At 45.4% G+C, this 24,841-nt stretch overlaps 1 protein-coding gene across 5 annotated transcripts in view; it reads left to right on the plus strand.

Annotated features, from left to right (window-relative positions):
* The window catches only part of LOC129869049 (pro-neuregulin-2, membrane-bound isoform-like), a 113,105-nt gene extending 89,382 nt beyond the window's left edge, over positions 1-23,723 (plus strand). For 3 of the 5 annotated variants that reach the window (XM_055943510.1, XM_055943513.1, XM_055943509.1), the window contains exons 5-11: positions 3,798-3,856; positions 9,135-9,158; positions 12,088-12,190; positions 12,306-12,429; positions 12,774-12,901; positions 13,025-13,246; positions 15,159-23,723. In XM_055943510.1, coding sequence (XP_055799485.1) covers positions 3,798-3,856; positions 9,135-9,158; positions 12,088-12,190; positions 12,306-12,429; positions 12,774-12,901; positions 13,025-13,246; positions 15,159-15,828 — 1,330 coding nt within the window. In that variant the 3' untranslated portion in view covers positions 15,829-23,723. Of the gene's footprint in view, positions 1-3,341; positions 3,419-3,797; positions 3,857-9,134; positions 9,159-12,087; positions 12,191-12,305; positions 12,430-12,773; positions 12,902-13,024; positions 13,247-15,158 lie in introns of all 5 variants that reach the window. The other 2 variants (XM_055943511.1, XM_055943512.1) reach the window with 2 other exon arrangements.
* Positions 23,724-24,841: the final 1,118 nt, after the last annotated feature.

Here is a 24,841-nt window from a genome sequence, read left to right on the forward strand (position 1 = left end):
ACCTTTTCTAGGGATCAGATTTTGATTTGCGCATCTGTACCAGATGTACTAGCTATATGCTAGTGTGAGCGTGTTGATTTGCCTTTTGACATGTGTAGGTGTGCAGAAGCTGTAGTGTAACAGCATATGCAAGAATGTACACGGAGTACATACCTTTCGTACACTGGGTGTCGTCTTCGCAGCGGTCTCAGAACAAGTGAATGTTTACGGCGAGGTCTTCCTGCGTAGTAACAGTTTGCGTCAATATCACAGCCTGTGCCAGGGAAAGAGTGGGGGGACTGTTGTGTTCTACATCTTTATAATTACGTTATCACATCCTATTATAGTGAGCTTTGGTCCATTTATGTAAATATCACATATGCTTCCACGTTGGTCCACGGTGAAGAATGGTGCGGAGGGCCACCGGCCAGCCATTGTGTGTGTTCAGCTGGCCCCGGGAACACTGTTCGGCAAGCAGTGCTGCGTGGCTGCAACAGCCATTCAATAAGCTGTGTACAAATTGGAGGGAGCAATAATTCAATTGCTGCAGCTAACTCACTCACGGTCGAGGCACGGGTCCAGAAAAGTTGAATAATGCAGGGGAGGCCTGCAGGGAATTGTTGCCCCCAAAGCCATCTCATTCAATATAGGCCAGGCTTCGGCGGGTATTACTCACCATCTGAACAAGTCCAGCCGACAGCTGGCCCTATTTTTATGCCCTTCACTCTGAAGTATAAAGTTCTTTAGAGGGAAGGGAAAGTTTAACGAATGACCCTGAAGGTAATTATTTCCCTGACATGTAGCGCCCGGATTTCATACTACACAATATCAGCCCCATCAGCAATGTCTGCTCGATAAGGATTCCTGCACGTCGGGGACAAAAAACACTGACATGAACAGTGAATGGCATGAATCAGGATAGAGTACACAAGCTCTGTTATGCTCTGCACTATAGGTTGGAGGTACTGTACATGGAAGACCCAACAGGCCATTATTCTTCATGAAGGATAAGGGACTCGCTAAGGAGAACACTCATCAGATAGCTGACTGCTAACTGCCTTTGGGTTCAATACTGTGTCTTTTAGTCTAAGGGGTTTGTTTTGCCTAAATGCTAGTCGGCTATGTGTATGGGTTTGCTTGGTTTATGTTGACAGATATTTAATCCTGTTTCAACACTAAAACCGATATTGATTTGTTTCAATGTGCGCTCTATCAGTGTGTTCTTTTATGAGGAGAGATTTCAACATTTTGTTGATTTTACAGTGACAGAGCATTGTTCAGAAGCCTTTGTTGTGTGTTCCCCAGGTTAACATATCACTCAGCATGAGTAATTTGGCATGGAATAGCATAATACTCCTGGGAGGCATTTTATAAATCTCATAAATCATGAGGAATTGCCTCTGTTGGATTGGCGGTCGCGTTGGTGGAGAGAGAGTGTGAAATGCTGGTACCGCTCAATGAACTGCACATCCTTATTTGATGAGAGGGAGGCAGGAGACAAAAGAAGAAGAAGAAGAAGAAGAAGAACAGAATGATCGTGAGAGGGGCCGCTGCAGCGTTTTGATTAAGTGGACAGGTGTCCCCATAAATATGGTTGTGGTGGTTAAAGAGCAAACTCAACAGAGCTTTCCAACATGAGCCGTGACACCGTAACTCTGTGAGTCAACTGTCTTGACCAAATGAAATGCACTCCTCTGAACCCGACAGGTAGAAATTGGAAGGAATGTCATGGCCAATCTATGCGGTTGCTATAAGAAGGAGTGCGGAGGCCGGGAGCCTCCTGCTTAAAAAATAAAATAAAATAATTCCTAATAAAGTTCAAAATATGTAACAGACTGATTGCTCTTCTACACGTGACCCAAGTCAAAAGATGGAGGGCTCTTTGCAACCCCATGTGAAGAAGGAAGAGGTCAAAGAGGGTAGAAAGAGAGAAAGCGAGGAGGATGGTGTGATTAGTGGGGGTTGTTTTTGTCCCTGTGGGTTTGGCACCTCCCCATGGGCCACTTGAGCTCACACGTAAGTTGGGAACTTTCATTTTTTTTGGTTTGTTTCCTCAATTGTTTTTCACTGCCGTATACATGTATGTTTATTTTATATATCTATATGTGTGTGTGTGTGTGTGTGTGTGTGTGTGTGTGTGTGTGTGTGTGTGTGCATTTATAGTGATTTATTTTATTTTGCTACAGCAAATAGTGTCTTATAAGCGCAGGTGAGCTGGGCATCCTGAAAATCCACGACCCTATAATAAAATCTATCAAATCATACAGGCCCACCCCTCTGGCACTCTCCATCAGGGCAACATTGTTTCCATGACCTCTGACCTGTCAGTTAAAGCCTGTCTGCAGCACGGGGGGGGGGGGGGGGGGGGGGGTCTATTCAGAGAGGGAGTGGAAGAGAGACTGGGAGGGAGAAAAGTGAATGCTTCTGTATTTTGAACAGTGTACCCTCCTACTCACTCTGCCTAGCCATGCTTTATAAAGTGCGATCCAATGCAGAGGCACAGTTTTGTTATTACAGTGATGGTTAACTCCAGAATACGGATGTTGTCAGTGTAACAGTATACCTTTAAACCGTCCCCTCGCCCCGACACGGGCGCGAACCAGGGACCCTCTGCACACATCAACAACGGTTGCCCACGAAGCACGGTCGTTACCCATCGCTCCACAAAGGCCGAGGCCTTTGCAAAGCAAGGGGCAACCCTACTTAAAGTCTCAGAGCAAGTGACGTAACTGATTGAAATGCTACTAGCGCGTACCCGCTAACTAGCTAGCCATTTCACATCCGTTACATCAGCGCTTCAAGAGTTGTCTAACATTGAGATTGAGGCCATGTGCCACAGTGTCTGTTGTGCGATCCAGCTATATGCCTCAATCCCAATTGTTCTATTTTGATGCTTCCAAGTTCCTGATTATTTACCAACAGATGCCGTTGGGTACTACTGCTGCAGTTTGTTTGCCAAGAGCTGGCGGTGTGGAAATGTTGCCTTCGTGAGTGGAAATGTTCTCGCACGGGTTTAATATGTTTGAACTCGTGGCACTTGATTGGTAAAGGATACAGCCGAACTAGGATGGTAGAGGGAACCATTGGAAAAAGACGTGGTCCTGGTCAACCGCCTTCTGTTCAGCAAGAGACATTCCACCCTTGTTGAGCGACACTGATTGCTAACCCAGTTAATTTACTAAGCAAGTAAACCAAAAACCTAGCAATGTTTTTGTAATGTCTAGCACACTGAAGCAGGGACGCAGGTAGAAGAACGTTTCTGCCCCGCCATAATATTGCATATTGTAATATAACCTCTATCAGGTATACAGTTCACTGCTGTGTTTTCCATATTACGTTGTACCTCTCCTCCTCCCCCCCAGATGTCCGGATGGATACTTCGGCCCGCGGTGCTTGCAGACTGAGCCGTTACGATTGCGCATGCCCAATCCTTACAAAAGTATGTTCACATGACACCCACAGCTGAGAACAGAGCCACGGTTGTCACTGGGTTACCTCTATAGTCCTCCTCCTTCCTTCCTCCTCCTCCTCCCTCTCAGGTCAACCAAAGCCGCGGGTGGTGTGCAGCACAATGGTGTCACCAGTGGGATCACTCTGCTTCTACTGTCCGTGGCGTTGCTGCGGTTCTAATTCGGTGTTTTTCTGCTTCTCTCTTTTTCTTTGTCTCTCTCGCTCTCTCTCGTTCTCCCTTCACCTCCTCCCTGTCTCTTGTGCATATCCTCTCCTCTCGATACCCCCCCCCCCACCCGTGCTCTCTCTTTCACTCCCTCATCCCTTCCTCCTCCCTCTCTTTTTGTGGTTTTGTTTCCTTCCATCAGGTGTCCGAATGACTTTACTGGCGACCGCTGTCAAAACTACGTTATGGCCAGTTTCTACCGTATGTCCATTTCCTCTTCTGTCGGTCTGTCCTGTCTTGTCTGTCTTGTCTGTCTTGTCTGTCTTGTCTGTCCTGCACGTTGACATGTGGCATGGGGCGCCGTGTTGTGTTGCCCTTCATAGTTGTTATTCTACCATCTGTGTCTGTTGACTCATCAAATTCAACTACCTTGTCCCGTGGCGACGCTCCCCTCAGACCAACACCGTTAATTTGTTGATGTTCTAATTTTAGAACAAATTACTGCATTAGAGAGAATTAGCATAGCGACGCATACACTGGACGTCTGCGTGTGACTTGGTACTGAATGTCCTTGACGTTGATATGTACAGTAATTGCACGTGCTCTGCTGGAATGAACCCGAGCTGAGTTGGTTTGCTGAGTGTACCTCCAGCTGTTTTTAAAACCCTACTACTAGTTGACTGCACGCCAGCGCAGTCTAATGACAAACGCACGATACAACACCAAACCCTCTCTAAACAACGTGACAATCACGCTTGTATGAAATCGAATCAAACAGTCGTCTGTGATTTTAATATTAGTGCTGATCCATGGACAGAACGACCCTGATTCATATTGCGTTGGTTATCCAACATGAATGTTAGGGTGACACGGCTGTTAACCATTAGGCTGATGACACCTGATCTAGCCTACGGACATTGCTAATTGTAATGCAAATTGCCTGACGACGTTAACTGGTCATTATTCACGTTTCTTTGTATCTTTTGTCAATTTGTTATTGTTAAGACTATCCGTCCATGTATCATCTCTAAATCCCATGGGAATACAATAAGCCAAGTAAGCATGTGGGCATTGCATCACCTTAATACGGAACATGCTGGTAGGTATAAAATGCACAGGCAGTTTGCAATGACGACACCTACCTTTTACTAGTCACATCATGGATCAGGACATGTGTGGAGAATTCCATTCTCACAGTTGTTTTCCCTGAACCCCCCCCCCCCCCCCCACACACACACACACACACACACACACACACACACACACACACACACACACACACACACACTCTTAGCTTTCCCTGCAATACTCGTCGCTGTTATTGTATGGACAAGTCCAAAGCTTTAGCAGCAGCAGAATGCCATCCACACAGTAAAACAACAGACCCTGGCTGCCTGCTCTCACAGAGGTCCTCCTCAGCTCTGAGTTCCTGCCCTGTAATTGCAGTGCGGTATTGAATAGAACTAGTGGCCCGGGGCTACAGACTTAAAACCCTGTACCGGCACTCCACGTTGGCAACCCCCGTAAGCATGTCCATCAACCTCACAATTACACCCAGATTAGAGAGAGGCATGTGGAGAACTTGAGCTCGGCAGGTCATGCCTCGAAGCTATAGGCTCTGATGTATGTCCGCACACTATGTGGATCATGCCTTTCTGCCCCAACTCAATTTTGCTATGTTCCCCAGTGTCTGCAGTTCAACATGACTCCTATGTTGTTAACTAGTATTTATCCGTGAGTATTTTTTTTAAAGGGCAGTTTATGTATCCAAAAGAGATTTAGAATAACAAAACATAAATCTGTGTCTGCTTACTTGTAGCTCTTCAAATGTCACGTAGGGTTCTCTAGTTTCGCATGAACAAAAGGGGAAATTTTACGATATGCAATTACAAAAGTACACAGTATATGATTAAAAATTGGGCCTGTTTCCAATGTCATGTCATGTCATGGCAAATGATTTATAGTATTGCAATATTGTAGTTGTCTGCAGTGCATATCTGTAAGCATCACAGAGCCCCACAGTGGAGGTGTCATAATACCCATTAAACCTAGCGGTCAAACAGGGAAATAGTTCCAATCGTTTTTCCACCATTCATTTTTTCCCCATAAAGAATTTAAAAAACGCTTCAAAAAAGGTCTGTGTTTTGTGTAGGCTCACCCTGGCGTAATGCGTTTTCATAACCATGTAAATCTCTCTGACAAGGTGACTTTTATCAATATATTCGGCTTTATTTACTCTCAGATTTGAAAATGCTAATTAGCATCAATGTAGACATAATGCAAGACTACAAATCCCTGCATGTCATTTCTAGTTGACACCTTTGCTAAAAGATATTGTGTCAATTTAAAACTTGTACAAGACAGTTCACAGAATTGTCAATTTAAAGAAATGTAGCCAATTTAGTCATTACTAAATGTAGCTAACATTAGATAGTTGATCCAGAGATTCTTACCTTTGCCTCGATTCGGCAGTCTCGTCCAGATGATCATGGCATTTGTAGTTCTTGATAGCCACATTAGCAGCTAACTAGCATTTCGTTTTGGGGGGGTAAATACAGGTGAAATATATTGATGATAACAGTCACCTTGTCCTAGAGAGATTTACACGGTTATCAAAATGTCACGCCAGGGTAAGCCTACACAGAACACAGCCCTCAAGTGTTTTTAAAATGAACGGTGGTTTTTCCAACAACCAATGAGCAACTCTGCCGTAAATCCAAGTGCATTTAGATGGGTTGGTTGTTTTTGCAACAAAACCGACGCGTGCGCAACTATGGGGTAAAACTGGGTGGGTCGGATTAGAATGTTGACATGTCAACTATATTTAGTCGCCAATGTTTATTGAAGACATGCATATATGTGCACAATGACCACTTGTCTCTCAAACACATCGATACAGTTGGTTAGCTAGCGAGTGAATTTTAGCCATATTAGCATAGACATAAAATAACTCAAAACACCTCAAAACAAGACATGGTATCAAGAACAAGATGAAACTAGCTGAAGAAAGTCACTTACGATTTCCCCACGTGGCAGTTTCTTGTCATTGTTGCTAGCAATCTGGCCATCCTGAATCACGACAACTCACCCATTCTGAAGCGTGCGCATTGTTTACGGGACGTTGTCAGCGAACCCATCTATTGAATGTTGAGATTGCCCGAAAGGCCAGTCTCTTTGGCAATGAAAAGGAGTGGAATGTTAGCTAAAGAGACAGACTACTCATGTACACTGTTCAGTTGTAAAAGTATACCGTATGTAATGTCAGCGCCTCCAGACCTTTCCCAGAGTCCATGCATTACAGCCTGGTACTGTATTCAACTGTACTGAGGTGCTAGCCCAGAGCAGAAGGCAGTGTGTGGGAGCCCTCTCACTCTACAGCTACATCTATCTTACTGTAATGTTATGTTTAACCTTAGTGGAACTGAGATTTAACACAATTGCCTCTCCTTTTCAAGCAGTGTATTCATTGACAACTCTAGTCAACCAAGCGAAGACTTTTTTTTCCCCCCTCAAATAACATTCTGAGATGACCTAGAAAGGATGTGTGGGTGATGCTTTCAAACCTCTTCCATTAAGAGATCCACAATTTTAAAATACTGTAAAGACATCAGACCGGACCAAATATTTCATTAACGTCGCCACCAACCAGGGATGTAATTAATTCATTGGTACATAAATGCTTTATCTTAATCGGATCTGTCGAAATTTCTCCAAAAAGTTCCCAGTCATGCGTGATCCCTTTTGAGAGAGGATTATGCGTGTACACAAGAGTAGCAGTGGGAACAAGCTTAAGGCTCCACTTAATAACAGTGAATGAGTGAAAAGGCAGACGGAAGGGGTGGCGCTCAAACCCTTTCTCCACCCTCTCCCAGTGCGAGATCTGACATGTCATTCAATTCAGAAAGCACACTGGAGAGGTCATTTTCTGGGCGCCAATTTTCTCTAAACGTGTTCCAAGTGTGCACAGACAATCGAGGTCAGGACTACTCCGGGGACGGCATTGAATCAAAACCATGTACATCCAAAATGTACTTACTTTACTAGTCAGCCAGAGAAGAAATGCATCTCGTAACCAACATTTGCTTGTTGGCTACATTTTCCAAACGGTTAACTTGACCTGCTAGAACAGGATTCTCCCATTTTTGAATGACTGTATCAATACTCGTGCGATTACCCTAAACAGTGTAGAATAAAGGAGGAGACTGTAGAGCCACTGTCATATACAATCAGCCTCTTCAGCATTTCTGGGCTAGCAATGTAATCCTTATCATGCTGTGAAGTTAGTTTTGAGGCCAAAACAGAACTATATAGAAGCAGACAGAATCCTCTCCACCCCTCCACACTCACTTCCCAAAGCTCATCCATCCCACGTATGAGTTCCCTTCCCTTCTCCTATCAGGGTGTCTCCCCTACCCCAGAGATCTCGTTGACTCCTGTACAGAAAGCTGGACCCTCTCAGCCAGGCCGGGGCTTACCCAAGAGCATGTTGTCATGACAACAGCAGGGATTTGCTGCGACCTGTGTGGAGCGAGTGAGCTTTCAGATGTACTGTATGGGCTCAGAAGCTTGAATGGTGCAGGCAGCCCTTCTCCACTTCTCCCCATGGCCTTGATTTCCCATGCAATATACCCCCCCCCCCCCCCCCCCCACAATCTGACTGGTCCACGTTTTTTTGTGCAGATGAGGTGAAGCATCATCTCCACTTAGTCAATAGTATCAAGGTGCTGGTCCTTAGACGAGGTTGAGTGACTGATTGCTGAGACGGACTCTTGTCTTCAGATTGACACGTATCCCTCTGTGAGTGCAGTCGCAGGTTCCACGTCTCCTACAGTACATGCCCTTATTGTCTAGCGGTCAGCCCTTCCCTCACCACCACACGGTTCTAATGCCAGACCGTGTGAATTGATCTGATGTTGTATTCCAATTGCAAACAGGTAAGGTTTTTCTGTTAACATGTCACGTCCTATCAAATCCTCCCTGAACGGAGTTGCCTGTGCTGAATGGAACAGTTACATTGGACTGTGTAACGTCTAACATCCCTTTTATAGTCAGGACGATACATTCTAATCTACTAACTGGACGTCTAATCTATACTTTTAAAACTATGTTGTTGTACTAGAGGCCCATTTGTAGCGGTAATAAAATGTTTCATTAGCTAAGTAGTGCGCTGTGTCTTAATCTACCCTTAACGGTTGGCCCAGAGATCCCATGTAGCAGTGGATGTCTGGTTTTGCATGCTATAGTCTAGATTGACTAACTGCTTGCTGTTGTCTTGTGTGTGTGTGTGGCGCTTGTTTGGATGTTTTGGTCGTCTTATCTTGATGGTTGTCCAGCTCCATCCCGTCACTGTAACTGTTGACTCACCATCCATGTCTCCGACTGTCCCGTCAGTCCTGTTGCTCAGTGCACATACTGGATATATCTGTTGTTTATCTATGTTGGAAGGCGTCTCTCCTAAACTGGTCTCTTCTTTTTTTTCTTCTTTTTTTTGTTTGTTGTCGATGTTGTTTCCCCAACTGTCAACTTTCTGCAATGGCAGAGCATCTTGGGATTGAATTTATGGGTATGGAACAATCCTTCCTTTTAATTCCCAGCTTGACTAGAGCTGTGTATTTGATCTCCTTCCGTTCTGTTTGACATTGCTTCCATTCCCTCTGGACTCTAAAGTAAACGGCCCCATTGATTGGTTAACCAATCTGTCAATCAACCATAACCGTAACTCACTGGGCTGCCCCGTGGAGCCGAATCTCCCTCTAACATTACCACGGGTGTCCTAACCTGCAGCCCTCATCACCACACGCACAGTACATTCGACCATGTAAACAATCTGACAGGAACGCATGTACCAGTTCTCCTTGATGAACTGGTTTTAAGGGACTATAGACCTGTAGAGCAGGTAGAAATCAATATGGAAGCCTGCTTGATTCATGGATCCTCCCTTTATGGAGTTCGCTAAACCCCCCCCCCCCCCCCTCCATCCATCCTCCACTCAGGGAGAAGTGGTGTCCTACTAGATTCTCGACTCCCTCTGGAATCTTCTCTCCGGGGTTGATGACTTCAGACTTATCTGCGTAAGCCTCCGTGGCCGTCCGCACGCCCGCTGTTTACGACAGGATAAACAGTGCGAGTGCGTAGTTTCATGTGTTTCTGTTGGCACACACGCTGGCTAGTGTTAACACTAGTGTGAATTGAATTACATTACTCTGGAAGAGTTGTATAACCCCCCAGCCCTCCTTAGGCACACACACACACACACACACACACACACACACACACACACACACACACACACACACACACACACACACACACACACACACACACACACACACACACACACACACACACACACACACACACACACACACACACAAACAAATACACCTCCCTCTCTCGTTCACACTCTCCCTCCATCTCTCTCACTCTTTCATTCTCTCTTACACACACGCGCACACACTGTTCAGTACTTCCCGTACTGTACTTTTAATTGATAGTGATGGTACATGTTTTAATGATCCACCTATTATAAAGCAGGAACTGTACCATGTTCCAACTTGTATTAGCCGACACCAGAATCCCTCGCCACATCCCTGAGACACAGACAGGAGCTCAGGAATGAGTGCTGCAAATAGGACACCCCTGGTCTCCTCTATCAACCAAAGCCTTCAGGATTTGCTTTCATGTTCTCCCCTCTACCTCTGCCCCCTGTTAGCATGCTATGCCAGGTTTACAGTTGACTACCCCCCCCCCTCCCCCAACATCCATGCTGCCCACCTTAACTGTGTCATTCTCCTCCTCCCCTCAACACTTCACCTCTATCCTCTAACCTCTAACCTCCTCTCATTTGAAACCTCACTATAGAGTTTTGCAAGTCAACCTGCTCTGTTCTACCTGCACCCATCCGTTTCTTTACTATGGTCGAGAATTGTCTGTACCAGTAGAATGCTTTGTGTGACTGGACTCTTTTGAATGAAGTTACTGGTATGAGCATGTCATACCTTATTTAGAGCGTACAGAAATAGTCTGTTCTTTCAGTACCTCCTTTCCCGAGGAATTGCCCGTGATGCTGGAGTTTTTATGTTTTCTTATGAGACCTTGCTGTAAAAAAAAATCTAATTTGGAACGACATTCAGGTAAATTTGTGTGAGGCTCCGAGAATGTTTCTTCTCACTGTTGAAAATTCTTTATCACTAGATAACAACCAATATGGTTGACCTATTGCTCTTTTCCACCATAAATAAATTCTAGCCTTGTTGATTTATTTATTGTGGCAGAAAACAGAGTTGCAGCGACAGGCGGATGTAAAATTGCCCGCGCTGCCGGTGACTGAAGGGAGTGGGTGAGAGAGAGGCAACCTCCGATGGGTGGAGCAGTACAAATACAATTCATTTTTATGACATTATTTATCATAGGCCCACTACTACCATCAGTATTTCCCCCTGGCCTGCTCCCTCTTTCCCTCCACTCTCCCCTGGTTAAGCCACGTCCTCCTCTCCTCACAGGAACATTTCTACGGGAAAGGAAAGCGGTTGAAAATGTGTCTTAGTTTATTTTTAGTTGATCATAAAATAAAACGCGTAAAACGACATGCAATAACAATAGTTTCACATGTATTATTATTTTTTTTGCGTTCATTTGTGTTATATTTATAGCATTGAATGTAGAGCATGTTCAAAGCCTTACCTGCGATTCTGCTTGTTTGAGTGCCTCTGTGCAAAATGGTCTAGCAGAGCGGGCCGGTTGAGCAGCCTCTGTCTAGCTGTGTTGATCTGATGGGCTTTCAGTCAGACGCCATCTCTTGGATGAATGCACTCTTACAATCAGAGCAGCAGATTTGGGTCAGCTTTTCTGTTTTCAACCTGTTTTGAGCAGACCTCCGTTAGAGCGATGCCTCTAGAACAGTGATCCAGAACAGTGACATAAGTTACAGCAAACCCAGCCCAACAATTCACACTGCATTTGCGCAACACATATATATGCTACAGCGATTAAAATACATTTCATGTCAATTGAATGTCAATCATATACATTTCTAGAGAACGCTGTATACATTCCCAGTTAATGTCAGCCGTCTAAATAAAATACCTCAGGCATCTTGTTTGGATGTTGAAACCACAATTATTCCTGTAATAACTCATATTCATATTTAATTCATATTTACTAGCTTTAAAACTGGCTTTTATTCATTAGCCATTATAATAAGGGGCTGGAGTTGGGCTGTCAGCTAGCTCATGTTTCCGAACGTTCACAACAGTCGTACAGTACGTCTACTGCTTTGATACATGTGCGGAGGGAGAGCAGCATCTGCTGTATTGGTTAGTGTGGGAGTATAGAACCTGTAGAGACAGGAGCAGGGGTGTGGGATCAGGATCAGGATATGGTGTGATGGGATACAGATGGTGTTAACACCTTCGACTTCAAGGGGCTGATGTTTTGTTCTTTTTTCCCCCTTGTACTTTTGCGTGCCTGTGTGTCTGTGCCTGTGTCCACAGAGGCGGAGGAGCTCTATCAGAAAAGAGTCCTGACAATCACGGGTATCTGCGTGGCTCTGTTGGTGGTGGGAATCGTGTGTGTAGTGGCCTACTGCAAAACCAAGTAAGTCAGCCCAGGGGCAGTATACAATGGGTTTAGTTGCGTTTGATAGACCCTGGCATAGACTGTTATCCCTGGAGCGGAGATATGTGAGTGACTGGGGTATTCTCTTCCACAGGAAACAGAGGAAGAAGATGCACAATCACCTGCGGCAGAACATGTGTGCAGATCACCCCAACCGGAACCTAGCGAACGGACCCAATCACCCAGGACCTGGCCCTGAGGAGATACCCATGGTAGATGTGAGTCAAACATTCATTGATTATTTTACTGACTGATCTATTACTGTTTTTTAATGAATGGGTAAGTAGATTTTTTTTTATTTAAATGTTTATTTGTGGAATTTTTGTACCATGGGATCCGAAATTGTACTTTCCTATAGTGGACCATGTGTACTCTCTTGAAGGGTAGGGATGTCACCGGTTAACTGCCTTCAGTAACTCAGCCTCTCCTTCCAGAACACACCCACGCGGTCAATCAACAGCGCTTCACATCTGTCAACACAGTCTTTGTGGTAGTAATGTGCGTAAAGTTACACGATTTCGTGCCATCTCTCCAAAGCCCTTTTCCTCTGTGTGGTTTTTAGTACATCTCAAAGAATGTGCCTGCAACGGAGCGTGTCATACGGCATGGAACAGTGGCCTCCTTCCCCGGCAGCCACGCGTCATCCAGATCTCACAACTCCTATACCCATGCCCGTTCATCCACTCACAGGTAACCCCTCACTCAACGTCCACAGCTAAATGTTTTGACATGCACACAGGACAATTATTCACACATGTGCACACTGGACTATACTCCGGTTCAACCCTACATTTTGGTCCTCTCTTGTCTCAGACACGAGGAGCGGACGTGGAGCCTGGAACGGACTGACAGTGTCCTCTCGGACTCGCCGGGCATGATGTCGTCCTCCGTGGGGACCAGTAAATGCAACAGTCCTGCGTGCATGGAGGCCCGGGCCAGGCGTGCCGCACACTGTGGCTTTACTGTGCCCCACCGGCCGGGATTGCAGTACGGGGACTCGTTCGACTCGCTGGGGGACTCTCCGCACAGCGACAGGTGGGAAGGGAAGGGAACACGGCCCATCTCTGTGGTTATGGCACCGGGGCATTTTCTAGTGCCCACCATAGGAGGCCTCGTTTAACAGCTGGCTCTCTATCAGCCCCTAGAGGCCAGCGAGGGCACTTTGAAAGTGTCAATGGCAAATACTATATCATAGGCAGACATGATGAGATAGGCCTACTGTAGGACAGACGGGTCTCAACATTGCTACTGTTCTTGCGTCTTGTTCTGATAAAGGATATTGTAGGTATATAAAAATTAAGTTATATCCAGTTGTATTTTCCTGTGTTGAAGTGTTTTGCGTGTCAAAGCCGGTCGACAGGAGAGATCCCACAGGCAGCTGTATTTCTTGTGAAGAATCTGCTGTGTCAAGCCCGCTGTTCTGTACTGTACTCCCCTAACTCTGTATGGCAGCAAAACAGGAGGCTGAATACCGTAAGGGCTTCATTAAGACACGGAGGGCAGAACAACAGATCGGATCTCTGGGGTGGAGCTCTAGCTAGCAGGTCTCTGCTGTGGTTGTCAACTCTACTGTGACCTCCGGCCTGGGTTGCCGTATGCCTAAAGATCGCGCACCGGTCTTATTGCAGGGACACGTCTTCACCGTTTCCAGCCGTTCAGAGACGTTTACAGAACGTTGGTTTCTATTCACTCAGTTCAGCTGGAAACCAATGACCGCTCATTTGTTTCAATTACGATGTTAAGATTTTAGTTTGAGAGTGTTTAAGTTGGGGAGAGTGCGCTCATCCAATAGCTACAGTAGGCTATAATTAACGTTGGACTGAACAATGCTAATCTTTCCAACAGGATTACAGTGGAACAGTGATTAACTTTATTTTAGATTTGCCATTGGATCTTTCAGATGCTTTTTCCTAAAGTGTGTACTGTGTTTTTCCCCCAGTGCCATAGAACATACGAAGGAAGAAGGACTGTACTGGGGGAGAGGGACACTAGTTTAATGGGACATGTCAACACATTGTACAATCTAAACATTAAAGCATCACAAAAGTCAGCGCAACACACACACTGATGATTTTCTGAGGTATAACCCTCCCTAAGGCGAAAGGCAGTGTTGGGGAGTATTGAACTACATGTAGGCTAGTCTGTCTTGCTATTTGTAGTAGATGACATTTCAGATTGACGTCCGATCATTTTTCACAAAGTAGTCTGGATGTAGTGAGCTACTTTTTCAAAGTAACTCGAACTATTGACCCCCCCCTTTGTTTTCACACTGCTGCTACTCGCTGTTTGTTATCTATGCATAGTCCCTTTACAAATGACGTCGACTAATCTGTACCCCCCCCCCCCCCACATTGACCCCCTGTATATAGCCTCGTTATTGTTATGTACATTTCTTGTGTTACTTTTTGATTGATTCGATTTTTTTAAATAATGTTTTGAACTTGAGTTTATTTACTAAATATTTTCTTAACTCTATTTCTTGAACTGCATTGTTGGTTAAGGGCTTGTAAGTAAGCATTTCGCCGTAAGGTCTACTACACCTGTTGTATTCAGCTTATGTGACAACATTTGATTTCATTTGATTTCTTAAGTGTAGCTGTAGTCATTGGTAGCTTGGTAAACTAGATTTTCAGAGTACCTTCCCCAACACTGGCTTAATGTCACATTAACCGATAAAATCAACACATTTATTAACATAACAAAGATATAGCAAACTGACTGAATGAACAGACAAACAGGGATGTCACAAACACCATCCACACACAACTGACAAACCTCTGCTCAATAACTCAACAACGTCTCTTACTGCTGTTTGTGGATGGTGGGTCCCTGTCCCACGTCACTCTGTTAGACATGACATCTAACTCCGCTGCTGCTGTTTGGCCTGGTCCTCTCTCTCCTCTCCCCGCCCTTCTCCTCCCCACTCCCATCTTCACCCTCACCACAGGTATGTGTCGGCCCTGACGACGCCGGCCCGCCTCTCTCCAGTGGACTTCCATTACTCGCTGCCCCCGCAGGTGCCTATCTTCCAGATCACCTCCCCCAACACCAGCCAGGCCATGTCCCTGCCGCCAGCCGCCCACACCCCCTACCCCCTGGAGGACGACCAGCCTCTGCTGCGGCGCTACCAGGTGCCCCTGCACGACATCCAGCGCCAGGAGCCCTACCGGCAGCAGCGCCGCACCTACCTGAACGACAGCACGGGCAGCCTGCCCTCCAGCCCCTACCGGCTGGCTGAGGAAGAAGACTACGAGACCACGCAGGAGTACCTGTCCTCCCGAGAGCAACCAAAGAGAAGTGGGCCTGGCAGTGGTGGTGGTGGGGGTCGGCGCTTGCGGAGGTCCAGGCTGAACGGCCACGTAGCGCCGCGAGGATACGAGGCATCACGGGACTACGGCTCTCGCAGCTGCCTGACGGACAGCGAGTCGGAGGAGGAAGAGGGCGAGAGCACGCCCTTCCTCAGTATGCAGAATATGAACGCAGAGCCCTCCACCATCTACAGGCCAGCCGACAGTCGGACTTCTCAGTCGCACTCTACGGGGCGGCACGGTGCACGCGGGAACGTACAGACCAGACAGACGCACTCGCGGTCCAAACCGGACAATGCACCCCACTAAAGAAAGAAGTCGACCTACCAACAAAAAATCTATATACTATAAACCTGCACCTATAAGAAATATTTTTATTTTATATAACTGACAGATATTCTAAACAAATGAAATATTTATTTTCATTTTAGCAAAAGTTGTCTACTAGTTAACAGCAAAGACTTTTTTATAGGGAAAACTCTATTTATATGTACATTTTGATTTACAGCATAAAAACACGTGCCAATTTTTTCACTACTTAAAAAATAGAGTAATATTGTGGTGCCTTTTGCTGTATGCCGATGCCAGAGGGCCAGTGGAGGTTTTTGCTGTGTGCCGATGCCAGAGGGCCAGTGGAGGTTTTTGCTGTGTGCCGATGCCAGAGGGCCAGTGGAGGTTTTTGCTGTGTGCCGATGCCAGAGGGCCAGTGGAGGTTTTTGCTGTGTGCCGATGCCAGAGGGCCAGTGGAGGTTTTTGCTGTGTGCCGATGCCAGAGGGCCAGTGGAGGTTTTTGCTGTGTGCCGATGCCAGAGGGCCAGTGGAGGTTTTTGCTGTGTGCCGATGCCAGAGGGCCAGTGGAGGTTTTTGCTGTGTGCCGATGCCAGAGGGCCAGTGGAGGTTTTTGCTGTGTGCCGATGCCAGAGGGCCAGTGGAGGTTTTTGCTGTGTGCCGATGCCAGAGGGCCAGTGGAGGTTTTTGCTGTGTGCCGATGCCAGAGGGCCAGTGGAGGTTTTTGCTGTGTGCCGATGCCAGAGGGCCAGTGGAGGTTTTTGCTGTGTGCCGATGCCAGAGGGCCAGTGGAGGTTTTTGCTGTGTGCCGATGCCAGAGGGCCAGTGGAGGTTTTTGCTGTGTGCCGATGCCAGAGGGCCAGTGGAGGTTTTTGCTGTGTGCCGATGCCAGAGGGCCAGTGGAGGTTTTTGCTGTGTGCCGATGCCAGAGGGCCAGTGGAGGTTTTTGCTGTGTGCCGATGCCAGAGGGCCAGTGGAGGTTTTTGCTGTGTGCCGATGCCAGAGGGCCAGTGGAGGTTTTTGCTGTGTGCCGATGCCAGAGGGCCAGTGGAGGTTTTTGCTGTGTGCCGATGCCAGAGGGCCAGTGGAGGTTTTTGCTGTGTGCCGATGCCAGAGGGCCAGTGGAGGTTTTTGCTGTGTGCCGATGCCAGAGGGCCAGTGGAGGTTTTTGCTGTGTGCCGATGCCAGAGGGCCAGTGGAGGTTTTTGCTGTGTGCCGATGCCAGAGGGCCAGTGGAGGTTTTTGCTGTGTGCCGATGCCAGAGGGCCAGTGGAGGTTTTTGCTGTGTGCCGATGCCAGAGGGCCAGTGGAGGTTTTTGCTGTGTGCCGATGCCAGAGGGCCAGTGGAGGTTTTTGTAGCCTTTTCTTATATGGACATCATTTTTTTTCATACACGTTTTCTCTTTTGGCTTTTATTTTTCTTTCTTGGAGTCCAGACCCATTTGAACTTTACTCCTCCCCTTCCACATCATGCAATATAAACCACTTAATCATAAGGTGTATGTTTACATTAATATAATTTGCCTATAGGGTTTATCATTTTTGACATCCAATGGAAAATCTGATAAATGCAACGCAGGTCCTTTTTGCTCTCTGAGTGAAGGAGTGTGTGTGGGCGTGTGTGTGTTGTACCAACTCATTGCTCTATTGGGCACCAAAGCAAGCTGAATCAGTCAAGGAAAGCTGCTGATGCACAGTGAGGCCCAACCTGGGTTCCATGGTTGTGCTGCTGTTGGGTAGAGAGTTCTGTTGGGTAGAGAGTTCTGCATGTTGTTGCTTGATGTGTGTTTACAGCTGCCTCACCTAACCTGCCCCACCCCACCCTGGCCATCCTTGTCCCAACAGGGTAAGGTTTTACTTCATGCCCCCCCCCCCTTGCCCTAACAGGGTAAAGTTTGTCTAATGGCCCCCTCCTTGTCCCAACAGGGTAAGGCTTGTCTAATGGCCCCTCCTTGTCCCAACAGGGTAAGGCTTGTCTAATGGCCCCCTCCTTGTCCCAACAGGGTATGGCTTGTCTAATGGCCCCCTCCTTGTCCCAACAGGGTATGGCTTGTCTAATGGCCCCCTCCTTGTCCCAACAGGGTATGGCTTGTCTAGTGGCCCCCTCCTTGTCCCAACAGGGTAAGGCTTGTCTAATGGCCCCCTCCTTGTCCCAACAGGGTAAGGCTTGTCTAATGGCCCCCTCCTTGTCCCAACAGGGTAAGGCTTGTCTAATGCCCCCCTCCTTGTCCCAACAGGGTAAGGCTTGTCTAATGCCCCCCTCCTTGTCCCAACAGGGTATGGCTTGTCTAATGGGCCCCTCCTTGTCCCAACAGGGTATGGCTTGTCTAATGGCCCCTCCTTGTCCCAACAGGGTAAGCCTCCAACATCCTGGCCTATCTGTGATTAAGAAGAAGAAATGCCACTTGTCAGTGTACAGTAGCAGTTAGTCTGCCATCAGTGATAGTGGCTCAATACAAAGAGACTTTCTCCCATGACCCCCATGCCGCCTCCTCCTCTTCCTCACCTGTCCATTGTGTCCCCGTGGCCAGAGTAAAGGGCCGCACAGCGTCTCAGGACTTCCACCCACCCCTCTGCCCCCCCTCCACCATCAGACCTACCTAAGACTAAGGTCCCCCCAAGGACATTAAGGTCACACCCAACTTGCTATTCCTCTGAGCACTCCCATCTAGAGAAAAGTAAAGCAGAGTGTTGAACAGAACAGAACACACTGCACCAATACAAGATAAATAGCTGTGAAACTTTGGAGGGTCATAAAATGCCAAAATATGCAAACTTTCCATTTTGCTCTGTTTGATGACATCATTTTCGAAGAGGTGACTGTAGTGTGTTGTGTGAAACCTATGTAATGCCTGTAGTGTAGAAGAAGAAACATGATATGAATACATATTTACATCATTATTATATTTCATGCAGTTATGCAGCCATTGCTCAAATTGTCAATTTTCCTCATTCACAGATTCATGTTCATAGATTTTTTTTGGGGGGGGGGGGTTCATGAATTATCTCACTGTGTCGAGACCAAGCAGACAACACGCAAGTCTACAGGAATGACTAACCACTTTAAAGGGTTTCATACACTAACGTCGAGTGCTGCTCAGTTTTGTGGATAAGGATAGTGATTTGTTGCCTGTTATGAAGTATGTCACTAAAAGTTAACAAATTGTTTGTTCTAACTTCTGTCCTCCACTCCAAAATATTGCAGGAGCTTGTTTTGGCTATGCATTTGAATTGTGGTGACAGAAAACAGTTGATAATCTTGCAGAACTGGTCATATACATTTTGAAATACAACCAAAAAACTCAAATGACTGTACCAGGACAAATCATCAGGTTAATCTAGATGACAACCCAACTGACAAGTAGGATTTGAAACCGAACGTGTAACTGCAGTATGATGAAGGCAGAGTGACATAGACACATAGACAATGGTTTTCTGTCTCATCTCCCCCTATGGATTTTCTCTCCTTCCGGTTTTTCAGTCTGGGTCTAATTTTGTGTTTGAAAAAATGCAAAAGTAGACAGTGCTTCCTTAGTTAGTTGAAATGTGATATTACCCCCCATTTTGCCCCTCTCCTCACTCGATAGAAGTGCTGCCAGATTCGTCCTGTTTTTATTTTTCTTCCCCCCCCGCTTGAAATGTTTGAACACCTCTCCTCTGCATGTGCTTGTGGTCAAGGTTAGATGCGTGCATGGTAACAAAGCAGCAGACATATATTTTTTTTGGTCAGCGAAAGTGTATTTCATTTCACATTCAGCAATAAAAAAAAAAACACCCCCCCCCCCCCCCCCATGTCCATTCTTGGAATATGCTAGAAAAAATGTGAGATTGTCATAGATTGTTAAATAAAATGGAGAAAAAAAATATCCACCTGTTCATATGATAAAATAAATCTTTATTCATATCATTTTAACATAAGCGGTCATCCTCTGTGCAGGGCTTTGGTGTGTGTTTTGAGATATCCTTAGCCATTGGGTTGAGGTATGACTGGTTTTGGGGAACTTCCTGCTTGTGACACACTGTTTGTTTCCAGTATCTGAAGTGTGTGTGTGTGTGCTGTGATATGTCTGTTGGACAGTAACACTGAGCGTGCCATTTCTCCAATATCTTAAAATATGGGACCACAGAAACCAGGTGGAAACATTGTTCGTTCTCTGTTACACAAAAGGTAAGAGTTAGGAAAAAAGGCTCCTTTGTACACACAAACTAATGAATAGTGTACTAGACTGTGTCTGCTAAGGACACTGTCTATAGTTTAGGTAGACTGTTGGTACTGTCGAGTTTATGAGTGTCAAAATGTGTCTGATGTACACACTGGAAACATGAAACGTTTGACACTGTAGTACTCCAGCTGCTCACACGGTGGTTCAATGTCAAAACAACAATTCTTTCTGACTTCTCGCAAGACTTTTCCAAGACATTCATCTGGCTTTCATCATCGCTAACACATTTATTTCCCTTCGATGACCCTGATCAACTATCAGTTATGTGTCGCTAGTTATCACCGGTAAATCCTGACATGCTAAAATTAGAAACACGTGCTTTCCTATTATTTCACTTCTGTCAAACCAATTTTAAAACAAGCCAGTGAGTGATTTTTGGAATACACCTCGATACTGTGAGAGGACTTCTTGGAATATACCGCTGTAGATTTGATCCTATTCCAAATAGTGATATTATTGGCGACTGTGTTTCCAACTCATTTAAAGCTCAACACGCATTGCAACATGTTGAACTGGCTCACACACAAATCCTTCATTCAGGGCCCTTTTTCAAAGCGACGCTTGTAAGTCAGTGTCCCAGACTGCCAGCCTTTGCAGGGAGAGCGAATGCTTGAGAAACCGCATTTTGTTTTCTCAGAAACTGATATGCATCTCTTTAAAGATATCTGTCATGTCCACTTTATAACAGGCTTATGAAGGCTAATGGAGGGTTCAAGAAAAGAGTAACCAATTTTCACCACTATAAAAAAATATATATTTTGCAAAAAATGTACTTTCTGACTTTTCCCATCCTTGGAAATCAATCTGAATTGTGGCGATCAAAAGCTAGAGAAGTGATTGCTTCCTAGGGAATATTGTGAGATATTTCTCCATGCTTCATTCAACTGTTCAGATCAATTTGGCATCTCTGTGCTCTCTGTTCCAGTACATCTGCTTTGCACGTCTTTGCACGTCTTTGCAAGGTCAAAAGCCCTGTTATAACAGCATTACAGTAAATATTGACGGCCAGCGGTAGACTCTTTGTCCATTCGCATCAATTGTCACGTCAGGGAGTACTCAGCCTTTTATCTGAAGAATATGGAACTGAACGAACGTCTGTCTCGTCAGTCACGGATAGAACGCCATCTATCTTGTATTTCCAGTATGCCTGGCCTTAGACATGACTCACTCGCAGCACTTATGGGGAAAAGAAGCCCTCTCTTGGTAAGGGATTATTATTTGTTAGTCCATTGGCAGGTGAAGGGTGGATCTCTGGGAAAAGAAATCGTACCTGCTGTATTACCTCATCCTATTCCCATCAACTTGGGTCAAGAAGCCTCGTTCACCAATTTGATAGAAGACATGATTATCCATGTTCACTATCTTATATCCGATAAAACGGACCAGACGGTGCATGTCCATTGACGCACATGTTCTCTTATAACCCCCCCCCCCCCCCCACACACACACACACAGTAATAAACCTTAACTGCTTCCTATCATTATTCGATGCTTGTAAACCTCTGATGGTATTTCCTTGGCTAATAGTTTGGTGTGGAACCCTTCCAAGTGCATGCCGTGTCAAAGCAGGCCGTGTGAGGGAGGGCCTTCCTTCTCCAGCACCGTTAGAGCCCGGTGTGGCCGTGGAACCGGACCCTCCACTGATTGCTCTGTAATTGCAGGTCAGCTCCGCATGGATTCACTTTGTAACAACTGAATGAGTATAACATGGAAGGATAACATAGTCATTCAGTCAGTCTCCCCTCTGTCTCCCAATGGAGTTGTGCATAGTCTGACCTGTTACAGGTCGCAGTCTAGAGTCTGGTTTTACATTTCCTCTTGAAATGTGTATTCAGGTAATGTATTCCAGCAAAACAAACCAAGGTCAAGAATAAATCCGATTTTCCTTCCTAGTGTGCATCAGGCAAGATGAGCAGACTGCAGACAGTCTACGAAGGTATATGGAAGGTGAAAGGCTCTTGAGTCCTACACTATCTCACACACTAACAATACTATCGTCTGCAATGAATGCCAATGTTCCTTGCATTGAAGACCACTAGATGGTAATAGGTCTTTCAAATATTGCTAAATGTTTTTGTTTAATTGGGATTACATTTGAATGCAATCAATAATCAGTGAACTTTTTGGTATTTTTATTAGGATCCCCAATAGCTGTTGTCAAAGCAGCAGCTACTCTTCCCGGGGTCCACGCAAAATGTGAAACATGACAATACAGAACATTTAATAGATGACAACGGCTCAAGGACCGAACGTAATCAATTTTTAAAAGGCAGACGTAGCCTACAGTACATATCAATGCATACACACAAACGATCTAGGTCGAATAGGGGAGAGGCATTGTGTCGTGAGGTGTTGCTTTATCTGTTTTCTTTATGAAAGCAGGTTTGCTGTTCATTTGAGCAATATGAGATGGAAGTTCCATGCAATCATGGGGGTAATCAAGCACACGGACACGCACTTCAGAGATCAGAAGAGTCTTCCATGTCAGGTACCGTAAGCTATCAACCAAGCAAAAATAAATACCTATGATACACTAAACCCGGGAAAGTGTATTTAAACCATTATTGCAGTGTTTTGTCAAGATATAACACAGTACATGCAGTATGCTGGTACTACAAAAGCAATAAGGTCCTCAACAACTCTGTCATATGACTTGCTTCTGTACTTGTACATTGCCTCATCACAACAGGGTATGGATAACATTTTAAAAATCCTTTAATCTTGAGAAGGTATGACACTTTGACCTTCCTCACAGTTCCCAACAAAACACACAGATGTTAAACACCCCTGGAAGCTGACTTGAATTCACCGTCACACACAAAGTGAAAGCACATTTCAAGGGTTAACGTACATCAACCCTTTCAGGTGCATTGGAGAAGGGGAAAAAATTGTTCAAATCAAAAGAATCCCCTCTACACTGTGCTTGCAAAGTAACACTATTTATTTATTGTACTACGGTTTCTGCCTTTTGGCCTTTGGCAGAACATCTGTGTTCTGATCTGGGTTGACAATTCATGGTCAGTCCTTACACCTATAGCTCCATCTTTGAAATTGATAGTGGTTACATTTTCAAATGTACATTTACAAATCTCTCTGAGGTCGTTAGGTGTTGAGTTAAGGTTGCTACTGCTTCCATGCCAATGCTTGCCCTCATGCTTCTCTCTCTCTATTTCTCTCTTTCAGTCTCTTTCGCTCTCAATTTCTCTTTTTTTGCCCTCTTTCTGTCTCCTCTCTCGCTCTCTTCTCTCTCTGAGGGTAAACCTTTAAGTTTAGGATTGGCCTTAGTGAGAGGTGTGTATATATGCTTTTTTTACAGTCTCACCACCATTGATGGACGGCATTGGCAATATGGTTCGAGGGGGTGTGGTATATGGCCAATATACCACGGCTAAGGGCTGTTCTTATGCACAACGCAATGCGGACTGCCTGGATACAGCCCGTAGTAGTGGTATATTGGCCATATACCACAAACCCCCAAGGTGCCTTATTGCTGGTTACCAATGTAATTAGAGCAGTAAAAAAAAAATTGGGTCATACCTGTGGTATACGGTCTGATATACCACGGCTTTCAGCCAATCAGCATTCAGGGCTCGAACCACCCAGTTAATAATAAACTATAAACTATCCATAGGTATATTACTGTATGTATGTTTGAATCTGATACCTACAAAAATAAATAATCTTTAATTAAAACATGATGTTTTTGTGAAAATGTCTAATATATAATCTCCACGATGGTATTCAAGCCAAATACGGCTATTCACCCACAATCACAACACCATCCACTGCTAGCTGGACAGCCATAAAGGTCTGCATACTACACAGCACAAAGCATGCTCACTGTATGGAGCTGCAGCAGACAATCCTCTCCCCAGCCTCCCCTTACAAAGCTACTAGCACTATACCATCACACACCAGGCCCCAAGGTTCACTTCCTCCATTTTACAACAGGCAATGATAAACTACTCAAACAATTCCCAGACAACATAAAGGTTGTTCAAAGGCATGGGATCTATTTCTAACAACCTCCCTGTTCCATAACCTCCATTCAGTTCCAGTTGTCCATTGTGTGTGTGCTTCAATGAAATAGAGAAATACTCCGTACTGGACCCTGTGTCTTCATCTCCTGCACCATAGTGTCAGTGCAAGTCCTGAATCGCTGAATAACTCAGACCCTCTAGTTCACATACAGTAAAAGGTTCCATGATCCAGTCCTCTCTGACGTTCTACTTCTCGTCCTCAGTGATGACTCACTCTATGCCGTTAGTCTGTCTTTTATTTTGGTCGTTATGCTTCTAGCATGACACACACCACTCCGTAAATGATGCTAGGTCAAATTGAGGACAAAACGAGAGATTTAAGGATGGTTCACGCATAGTCTCATCTGACCAGAGTACTTTCTTCCATATGTTTGGGGAGTCTCCCACATGCCTTTTGGCGAACACCAAACATGTTCGCTTATTTTTTTCTTTAAGCAATGGCTTTTTTTTTTACTCCATGATATTACACCTGCAATAACTCATGAGGAAGGCTCAAACGAGGTTCATGTTTAATGAGTGTTAAATCATACAAAACATCCTAAAATGGAGATTGTGTACCACTTACCTTCGAAGGGTTTGGTGCTACAGGAGCCCTGGTTCAGGGGAAGATCCTTGGGTCAATGTGGTTTGAGAAGGTGAGGAAAAAGGATGTGAGGAATAGAGAGAAATGAATTGCGAAAGAGCCTTTTGTGACCTGTCTTTTTGATCCTCAGTATGACTTGCTGCTCGGACTGGAGGTGCCTGACATTTTCAACCCTCCTTTCTGTGACA

The sequence above is a fragment of the Salvelinus fontinalis genome, chromosome 13 (genome assembly GCF_029448725.1).
Source record: "Salvelinus fontinalis isolate EN_2023a chromosome 13, ASM2944872v1, whole genome shotgun sequence".
Taxonomy (NCBI): Eukaryota; Metazoa; Chordata; class Actinopteri; order Salmoniformes; family Salmonidae; genus Salvelinus; species Salvelinus fontinalis.